Below are 11082 nucleotides of genomic sequence, written 5' to 3'. Positions count from 1 at the left end.
GGGGGGGTATGTTGCTTCACTGTATAAGTCACAGGAATGCTAATTTATGCAAAAAGACCTGCAACTTAAACAGTGACTATTACGGGAACCAATTTCTGTTTTTCAGTCAGACTTTCTCTGTTGAAAATTGCTGCTCGTGTGCACCTGGTTCAAAGATAAATAAAGCTCTAAGAACAAAAAAAATCTTAAATACATTAAACATGAAATGTTTAATCTGAAACCACATAAAACTGTTATATTAGATCTTGTTGTTCGGGTTCTGTTTAAAAATATTTTGGTGAAGGAAAGGCATTCCCTCATCCAAATCTAGAGTTCAATTCAATTGAACTGAATTGAATTGAAAATCTGGAGTTGGTAAAATACTCTTTTAATTTGTAATCCCACGTAGCAAAAATAATGCTCGTCATAAACATTAGACAAGCGCCCAAATGATAATTTGTACATTCTTGTTTTAAGATACAGTAGATGTCCACATGAGAACACTGTCTTTGCAAAACGTTTTTTTTCTGTGTAAACACGACACAGTTTGCAGAAACGTTTTCATCCACACGGAAACACAGAAAACAACCCAAACTATGCAGTAATTATGCCGGGCCTGCATGTGGTACAAACTTACTGCAGGAACCCTAAAGTGTGCACGGAGCAGCACTCCAAACATGAGAAGACAAACACGAGGATGGAGTTTACAAGAGCAAATACTGAATCATTTTCTGAACTGATGACAAACTTGTTTTTTGTCACAAACTCCTGCTGACTGAGAGTCGTGTCTGTTCTAATAAAATAAAAATGAACTGACGTAAAGGATGCTTTCAGCTCCAGTGTCCAGCAGGAGGTAGGAGTTTGATTCATAATGTTCAAAGGATCCAGTTGAAAGATACACAAACATCTATTAACTCCTATTTTTAATGAATACTTCATGTCATCTGCAGCAACATTCGCTTTAGTTTTGTTGTCAGTTCCATAAAGTGATTATAACCTTCCTGGGCGTAGATGTCTTGGTGTAATAATTCAAGGTGATGCTAAGTGTTTGTCAGCCCTGCCTGCTCATTCAAGCAATGCAGGATACGACTCGTTTGCTGTAGCTGAGCTACTGATGTCTGCGAACAAATGCAAACCTGTAATCTGCCACTAGTGAGTCGTAGGTTAGGTTACAGGTGGGTCTATGACATCATCTTTTTTAAAAGGTTGCGTTTAGGCAGTCCACATAACAATGCATGTGAGGATTTTCTGGCTCTCGAACTGAGTTTTGGAAAATACGGTTATGGCATTTTTAACATGTCGTTTCCATGTGGATGCAAGGCTAAAACAACAACAGCAAAATGATCCTGTAAGGACCGGGCCTTTAAACTGTCTCTGTTCTGCTGCAGAATAAAGACACCTGAGTGAATTCTGAGTAACACAAACTGTTTATTTGGAGGAACTTTTAAACTTGAGCCGCCATTCAACTACAGTTTATTAAGCAAATAATTAAATGAAACTGGAGGAATTGCATTTCCTGTGAAAATGCAGTGTGAATGCTTATTGCTGAAGAACTCACTGAAAAAAAAAACCCAGCTTAAATGAGCTAAAAACATGCAGAAATGTGGATGAAATGGACGAACAAGCCTAAGTTAGCAGAAGAAAGTAGAAAGAACACGTTTACTGAATTTGGTTTAAATAAGCAGAAATTAGCACAAGAATTTGGAAATTAGCTTAAAAAAAAGCTGAAATTAGACGAGCTGAAAAAGCAGAAAAGAAGCTTAAACTACTAGAAAGAAGTGGAAGGAGCTGAAATGAGATACAAAATAAGTGTAATTAGCTGAAAAACTAAATTTAGCAACAACAACAACAAAAAAACAGCTAAAAAGTAGCTGACATATCAGAAAAAGCTTAAACTTGCAGGAAAAAAAATCTGAAAGGAACATAACAAGCTGAAATTAGCAGAAATATGTTAAGTAGGTTGAAGTAGCAGGAATTTTCATAAAAAAACAACAACTTGCATTTATTTGAAAACAGCTGAACTTGGCTAATAAAAAAAAAGTAGCTGAAAATGTATAACAAGTTTAAATTAGCAGAAGAAAGCAAAAATAACATATTTGCTGAAAGAAGCAGAAATGAGCACAAAAAAAGTTTAAATTATCTGGAAAAAAAAGCTGAAATTAAAAATAAATGTAAAAAAAAAAACAGCTGAAAAGTAGTTAAACGCAGAAAGCTTAAATTACCAGAAGGAAGTAAAGATCATATTTTTGCTGAATTAGGCTGAAAAAAAGTTTAAATGAGTGCAAAATCTGTGAAATTAGCTGAAAAAGCTTAAATGAGCATAAAAACAGCTAAATAGTAGCTGAAATGGTAGAAAAGGCTGAAACTTGCAGAAACAAGCTGAAAGGAGCATAAGCCGAAATTAGCAAAGAGAAGATAGAAACAGCACAAACATGTTGTAGTTAGCAGAAAGAATCTGAAAGGAGCACAAAACAGCTGAAAGCAGCTGAAAAAAGTTTAAATTTGCAGAAAGAAGCTGAAGCAGAACAAAATGTGAACGGAGCAGTAAAAGGTTGTAAACACATCTAAAGATATGAAGGATGGAAAATTAGCTCAATTAATTTGCTATGAGAAAAGAAATGTCAGAAAAGGCTAAATATTTCAAAAAGCTAAAGTTGCACCAATAAGAAAAGCCACAGCAAGATTGTCCTGAAAGAGCCGAACGTTTTGATTTACGATTTGTTGAAATAGCTTCAAAACTGCAGGAAGAGAATTGCGTCGAAAAACAAACGGAAGAAAAATGGATCACTTGCTTCATAAACGTTCACACTGTTAGAGGTCAGTACTGTGAAGTCACGAGGTGTTTGTTTTTAGCTAAAATCAAACCAGAAGTTCGGCATATTAGGAAACATTAAGCCGGCAGGGAAAGAGTAAGGAGAGATTTTTGGAAACTTTGTCCCACATGCTGCACAAGCAAACCCAACTGCAATCTAAGCAGCCTCTTGCATCTCAGTGTGACATTAATTGATAATCAAACAAGCCTTCACATCAGACATTTATGAGATCAGCTGAATTATCTATTTAATGTAACCCAATTATACGCAGCCCTTGTGCACCAATCAACACTAATTCCTGACTCGTAAATGACAGCTTCAACGACAGATTGAATCGATAATAAACATTGATAAAAACTTGCAAACCCGCTTAGAAAGATGGTAATTAAGGGGAAGAGAAAGGGCTGAGCTGGATTTGATTTTTCTTTGGGAGAGCTGCTCAGTGACGCTCACGGTTTGTGCTGTTCTCCAGAACCCCCTCGGTGCTGCAGCAGCTCACATTCCACCAGCCGTGAGTGTAAAACAAACCTACAGTTTCCTTTAACAATCAGTCGTAGACATTCATCATTAATTCTTAACGCAAGCTTCAACTGCTCCACTTCTTCATTAAAACCTTGTAATTTTTTAACTAAAGGTTCTGAATAATTTAGGGGGGGGGGGGGGGGGTCTTTTCAGCGCTGCCTGCATTCAACTGGTGAAGCAAAGGATCATCGTTCTGTCTGAAATAAGACGCGAAGAAGGTGCTGAGAGCACAAAGAATGAGGTTTTCTCATCCTAAACCCTCAGCAGAGGCCGGGCTCTCACAGACCAACTTTCATTGACATGTCAGCAGAGCTACCTTCAAAAACAGCCCGTTTCAGGCTTTGGGGAACACCACACCTGTTGGACTCGAGACGACAGCGTGAAAATCTTCTGACACAACGAAGGTGAGTGCACACACGGCTGCTCTTACCAGTCTCGTGAAGAGGGGCACTCCCAAATGCCAGAGGTGATCGTTCAGCAGCCCGCTGTACACCACGTTCCCAAAGACAGCGATGCTTCCTGACTTACACAACGTGTTTCCTGCAGGGACACACACAAACACGGGCAGGCGTCATTGAAACGGACAAGCAGCGGCGAGGGGCAACCGCTTGCACTCCAGCGACAAAACACTGCGCCGCAAGAAAATAATATTAAAAAAAAAGCAAATTCAATCAAAGGAAATCATTGTGCAGGAAGCGAAATAATAGAGAACGCTGCATTGATTGTTATGAATATTGATTTCAGCTGTTTATTGACCTTCCATATAATGACAAATACACATAGATAGCATGTGTGAAATCAATAGAGGAGCAAACAGTGTCAACACGGAGCGATAAAACAAATCAGCTGCACAAAGAACAACGAGCATCGTCGCATTAAAGTGTTACAACTTTTACACCTTTTTCTTTTTACAGATCAGGTTCTAGTTGCACCTCAACAGGAACTCCTCGGAGTCTGAGGGCAGGTGGACGCACCACACGGAGGCAGACACAGCTACGACTTTCAGTTTGATATGACAACATCTCAATCAGAGACTAAATGAGTCAGAGCATTTTCCATGAACACAATTTGTTTCTGATTCATCACGTTCAGAAATAGCACCTGCTCCATTCAGGTTCCCAGTAATTATTTGGTTGCCTTTAAGTGGCACCAGGTGGAACAGACCTGGGGTCAGATCCCAAAACCAACAGATCAGAAGTGAAGAGAGCTCCGATGTGACTACAGTGTAAATATTAACCTCTGTATTTAAAGATGAAACAGACCAGAGTGTTTCTGGTCAAACACTCTGACCAGAGTGTGAACACCTCTGAGCTGCTGAAAAAGGCCCAGACTGGACTTCCTGAGAGTGCTCAGGAGGAACATCACCCAGAGAGTGGTGGTGTCTTTCTACCGATGCTCCACAGAGAGCATCTTAACACTCTGCATCACTGCGCGGTGGATCAGAGGAAAGCGCACCAGTGGGTTATCAACACAGCCCAGAAGATCTCTCACTGGACGCTCTACACAGTTCGTGCTGCACAGGAAAAGCCCACAATATGTTAAAGGACACGTGTCATCCTGGACATGTTTGACCTGTTACCATCAGGGGAAAGGTTCAGATCAATCAAGACAAGAACAAACTGATTTAAAAATAGTTTTTACCCGTCAGCCATTACTGAACTTAACAAAAGCTTTAATATGAACTGAATAAGTGCAATAAGGGACAACTGTAATATCAATATGGTTATGTTGCATATTTTGTGTTTAAATCTGTAATTATTACATTTTACACAGTTGTGAGTATATATATATATATATATATATATATATATATATATATATATATATATATATATACTCACAGGTGCTGATCATAAAATTAGACAATCATAAAAAGTTGATTTCAGTAATGCCACTCATAATGAGAAACTTGTATATTATATTCATTCATTACACACAGACTGATATATTTAAAATGTTTATTTCTTTTAATGTTGATGATTATAATGAAAACCCCAAATTCAGTATCTCATAAAATTAGAATATTGTGAAATGGTTCAACACTGAAGACACCTGGTGCCACACTCAAATCAGTTAATTAATTCAAAACACCTGCAAAGAAATTTAAATGGTCTCTCAGTCTAGTTCTGTAGGCTACACACTCATGACTGCTGACTTGACAGTTGTCCAAAGGATGACCATTGACACCTTGCACAAGGAGGGCAAGACATAAAAGGTCATTGCTAAAGAGGCTGGCTGTTCACAGAGCTCTGTGTCCAAGCACATTAAAAGAGAGGTGAAGGGAAGGAAAAGATGTGGTAGAAAAAAAGTGTACAAGCAATAGGGATAACCGCACCCTGGAGAGGATTGTGAAACAAAATCCATTCCAAAATATGGGGGAGATTCACAAAGAGTGGACTGTAGCTGGAGTCAGTGCTTCAAGAACCACCACACACAGACGTATGCAAGACGAGGGTTTCAGCTGTCGGATTCCTTGTGTCAAGCAACTCTTGAACAAGAGACAGCATCAGAAGGGTCTCGACTGGGCTAAAGACAAAAAGGACTGGACTGCTGCTGAGTGGTCCAAAATTATGTTTTCTGATGAAAATAATTTTTACATTTCCTTTGGAAATCAAGGTCCCAGAGTTTGGAGGAAGAGAGGAGAGGCACAGAATCCACGTTGCTTGAGGTCCAGTGTCAAGTTTCCACAGTCAGTGGTGGTTTGGGGTGCCATGTCATCTGCAGGTGTTGGTCCACTGTGTTTTCTGAGGTCATAGGTCAACGCAACCATCTACCAGGAAGTTTAGAGCACTTCCTGCTTCCTGCTGCTGACCAACTTTATGGAGATGCATATTTAATTTTCCAACAGGACTTGGCACCGGCACACAGTGCCAAAGATACCAGTACCTGGTTTAAATACCAAGGTATCCCTGTTGGCCAGCAAACTCGCCTGAGAAAATCTAAGGGGTATTGAGAAGAGGAAGCTGTGATACACCAGACCCAACAATTCAGAAGAGCTGAAGGCCACCATCAGAGCAACCTGGACTCTCATAGCACCTGAGCAGTGCCACAAACTAATGGACTTCATGTCACACTGCACTGATAAAGTAATCCAGATAAAGTAATCCAGGCAAAAGAAGCCCCAACTAAATATTGAGTGCTGTACATGCTCATACTTTTCATGTTCATACTTTTCATTTGGCCAACATTTCTAAAAATACTTTTTTTTTTTTTTTTGGTGTTTATTGGTCTTAAGTAACATTCTAATTTTCTGAGATACCGAATTTGGGGTTTTCATTAGTTGTCAGTTATAATCATCAACATTAAAAGAAATAAAAGTTTGAAATATATCAGTCTGTGTGTAATGAATGAATATAATATACAAGTTTCACTTTTTGAATGGAATTACTGAAATAAATCAACTTTTTCCTGATGTTCTAATTTTATGACCAGCACCTGCACACACATATATCAATCCATATATATATATATATATATATATATATATATATATATATATATGGCCTCTAAGTTTATCCAATGTAACTAAACATTTGAACTCCACTTTGGAGTAAGTTGTTTGGGGGAAGTGACTAAACTACTTTTCATCAACAATTGGTTAATGTAGTCAATGAAGAGTGTTCTGGAGAATATAACTACATTTTATTTGTACAAGTAATGCGTCAGATAGTTTTTTAATGTAAAACTTTGCACAGAAACTTGCAGGAGCTCTGCCGCCTGCAGCATAGAAAGCCTCTCCTACAGCGGCTCTGATGGAAGCACGACGGGCAGCTGGCTGTCCTGAGTTTCAGATGGAGGTCAGATTCCTTCAACACTCAGCCACACTCCACCTCAAGGACAACACCATTTTATAAAAATATGATGACACTTTTTTTTTCATATAACTTACACAAAAAGAGTTTGGAGAATTGTTTTTTATAAATCTGAGCCACCAAGAAGTTTTTTGGGGGAAACTTTTCTGGGTTCCAGACGTGAACTCGCTCTGCTCTGTTCTCGTCACCCAACAGTTATAAATTATTTCCAAACTGTGAATTGAGTTGCTTCTGTCCTCGTGCACACTCGCCCTGCATTGTGAGCTACTTCACCGCATCTTTGAAAATCGAACCGATGTCCATCCAAGGATGGCGTGACGTTGTTGTAAGAAGCTTCGAGACGTTTTTTCTGACTTTACATAAAATGTGCACCACCTGGTCCTCGCTAACAAGCTAACGATGTTAAAGTTACATGAACTCAGTTCAGGTGTCTCCACTCTTTCTTTCACATTCTTCTGAACGACTCTTGCTTCAGTTTTCAAACAGACTTTTTAAGTTCAGCTCTCATTTGACTTCAAACTTCAGATGTATATTTACATGGACGCAGTTTTAGTTTGTTTTTATAACACTTCAATCTATTTTAACTATAAAAAAATGCAAATGCAGACAAACTGAATGTGTAAATGTACCTTTTGAGAGTTGTTTTTCTACGTTATTGCAACAGACCTGAGCCGTATAACTCTAGCAGTCATTAGTTTGACAGATCGTGACATGCAGAGATTATTGCGATTGAAAAAAAAAAAGCATCAAGTCCTCTTTAAGCATCACGTTGGCTGCCAGAGTCTCACAGCTGAACCTCTAAGACTCTCAAAATTAGCTCGGTGCCAATGAGGGCCCTTCACAAACAAAAACACGCACAAACACACGGGCCACCCCTCTGACACACACACGTGTGCGAGTCCCCCAGAGTGTGATGCAGTGCACATCGACGTCCCGGTGTATGTGATGAATGCAGCGTATGGAGCAAGCAGCACATTGTAATTTCTGCACAAAGGAATGCAGCAAAGGCGCACCGGGGGTGGAGCGAAGCAGTGCTGACAAGAAGCGCATGCATTATTTAAAAACAAAAGTAAAAAATGCCCATTAAAGTGTCAGTGGTGCTTTCGGCAGTGCAGGCTCGGGCGCAGTGTGCGTATTACTGTTATTAATGGGCCAGACATGGGGGGCATTGCTTCTGTGTGATTGCTCTGCTGCTGTTGCTATCTGCAGTTCAAGCCCCGTCCCCACTTTTTTGCTTTGTGTGCGAGTGTGCGTGCATGTGCGTGCACGCTCAAGGAAGAGAAACAGATAAGGAGCATGATACAGACAGAGAAAGAGACACCAGCAGACCCTGAGTGCACAGTCAATGAGCTCCTACAGCTAATATCATTTCACATTATTGAATACGTATTAAGGCAGAGAGGCCTTGTCAGATGAATAGGAGCAACAGCACTTAGATCAAATTCTGATCTGCCTTCACGGCCATGTCTAAAAAAACGCAGAGAATGTAGTCAGCATATTGAAAATAATTGCACACCATTTTTCTTTGCAGTTTAACATCAAGGGCTGTACACTCCAGCGACTGACACAGCAGAATGAGGTCATTGTGCATGTTGTAATTACAGCAGGGTAAACACTCGGCGCCCCTCTGCAACACACACACACACACACACACACACACACACACGCAGGACCAACAGAGGATGTAAAGACATCACCTAAGCGTATTGGAAAAATATTTAACACATCACTCAGAATACGAAAGCTGAACAAAATGATCGGAGTTGTTGATCAGTTCCAGAGTGGCGCCGAAATCAATCACGGCGGTGGGTGTAACGCCGAGACTCATCCCTGACCCATTCTTCTAGAACTAGTTTGTTATGGTATTATTAATGGTGTTTACATGCAGCGAACAGAGCACATAATCAAATTTTCTATATTTGCATGTAGAAAATGTCACATAAAAGAGACAGCTTAATTTTCCCCCTCACAAACTGCAGAACTGCAGAGCCGGTTGGGGCTTTTATTTATTTATTTACTCTCGGTTATTAAAAATGCATTCGGCTCCGTGCGTTTGTACCAGCAGAGCATCTGTATTTTTCTCCCATTTAATAAAATCGAGTGCAACCGGTGACATGTTGCTTAGTGGTTCACGATGAGCAGTTGATAAGGCTTCGTTCGGCTGTTAATCCTGCTTTTTTATGGCCCTTCTCAGCAGTTGGGTGTTCTCTCATCTGCAGACTTGACAGCATTGAGCCCAGCCTCTGATTAATTATTAATTGTGTGATTAAAGTGTGTGTTGCTCAGAGAGTGTGCGCGCGTGTGTGTAGCTTGCAGGGGGGGGATAGAAAAATGCAACCTGCAGTGTATGCGTTGCATTATCAGAGCATTTATTTTGCACGTTTCAGAGCAGAACATTTAACTGCAAGGATCAAGTTATTTACTTCCCAAAAGACCAGGCATGTGCAGAAAAAGGGAAGGTAAAGATATTGTTTTATTAAATGAATGATGTCTGGTTCAATTTTCCTCTGGCTGCAAGTTAAGCCTTTTTTTTTTTTTTCAGTGCAGACCCGTAGACACATTCTTCAAGGCTGGTTCTGCTACCTGAACTTCAGCACGCAATCAGTTTATGAATTATTCTAAATGCCAAAATTCAAACTTGCAATCTACTATTTAAACAAAAAAAAAAAAAACTTTTTTCATACAAAAGAGCAGAAATGCAGATGAAACAGGGTTTAGTTGTGAAAGTGGAGTCGGTGAAAGTATTTATTACATCTGCATGACTTATGCAATCATGAAAATGCTTCACATCCAATACATCAGAGATGGAGCATAGATTGCTGCAAAAGTCTCAATCTTACAGAGTCGGCATTAGAAAACATTTAGGGAAATTATGTATACAATATATGTGTGTATTTTTAAATCTGTTTCCAGGGCTGTCTGCCATGGAAATAAAATAAAATAAAAAGTAGTAATATGCTCGTGTGTCCAGAAAACAGCCTTTTCTTCCAGCACATTAAGGCTGAACTACAGACTGAATGTCTAAATATTTTCAAGGGTTTCATTTACTCGCCGCTTTAATTGTTTAGCAGTGATATTCACTGAATCTAAAAAAAAAAAAACCTAAAAAAATTAAAAAAAACAAGCTGAGCTCTGTGAGGTAACCAAACTTTAAAAACTAACAGATTTGTGTGGACATTTTAAGAAATTGTGCAGAAACGAGTAAAATGTGACGACTTTAATCTCTGAGAAGTAAAACCACCACTTTTTAAAGTGACGCTGACGATGACTTGGGCACTGTCCACATTGGAACGGCTTTTAAAAAAAACATTTTAAGCTTTATGGGGTTGACGTTTTAGGCGCTCCTAAATGTTATTTTTCAAAAATGGGTTCCAAAGTGAAAATAAAAGCATTAAATGGCATCGCTGTGTCCTCATGTGCCTAAACACAAACTTTTAAAACATGTCTTCACCTCCTGCCTAACCTTCGACCCCAGAGATAACAGATTGCATGTTTCAGGTGCAGACACCAGTGACACGGTGGCGCAGTTGGTAGAGCTGTTGCCTGTCAGTGAGAAGGTCGCTGGATCGAATCCTGGCCGGGGGCCTTTCTGGGTGGAGTTTGTATGTTCTTTCTGTGCTGCGTGGGTTTTCTCCGGGTACTCCAGTTTCCTCCCACAGACCAAAAACATGCATGTTAGACTGATTGGTGACTCTAAATTGTCCCTAGGTGAGAGAGTGAATGGTTGTTTGTCTCGTTTGTCTCTATGTGTCCCTGTGATGGACTGGAGACTTGTCCAGGTGTCCCTGTGATGGACTAGAGACATGTCCAGGTGTCCCCTGCCTCTCACACAGTGATGGCTGGATATGGGCACCTGTGACCCCCACAGCCCAGAAAGGAAGCGGGTAACGATAATGGATGGCTGGATGGATGGATGGATGGACAGATGTGAATGATGGATGGATGATAGATGGATA

The 11082-nt window shown here is 39.9% G+C and overlaps 1 protein-coding gene across 1 annotated transcript in view; it reads right to left on the bottom strand.

The window, feature by feature from the left end:
* The window catches only part of rbfox3a (RNA binding fox-1 homolog 3a), a 253898-nt gene that overhangs the window by 145968 nt on the left and 96848 nt on the right, over positions 1-11082 (bottom strand). Inside the window, exon 2 of the mRNA XM_037689204.1 lies at positions 3745-3854. Coding sequence (XP_037545132.1) covers positions 3745-3854 — 110 coding nt within the window. The remainder of the gene's footprint in view (positions 1-3744; positions 3855-11082) is intronic.

The sequence above is a fragment of the Nematolebias whitei genome, chromosome 15, assembly GCF_014905685.2.
Source record: "Nematolebias whitei isolate Nwh7 chromosome 15, NemWhi1, whole genome shotgun sequence".
Classification (NCBI taxonomy): Eukaryota; Metazoa; Chordata; class Actinopteri; order Cyprinodontiformes; family Rivulidae; genus Nematolebias; species Nematolebias whitei.
This window is presented reverse-complemented; position numbering and strand designations above follow the sequence as displayed.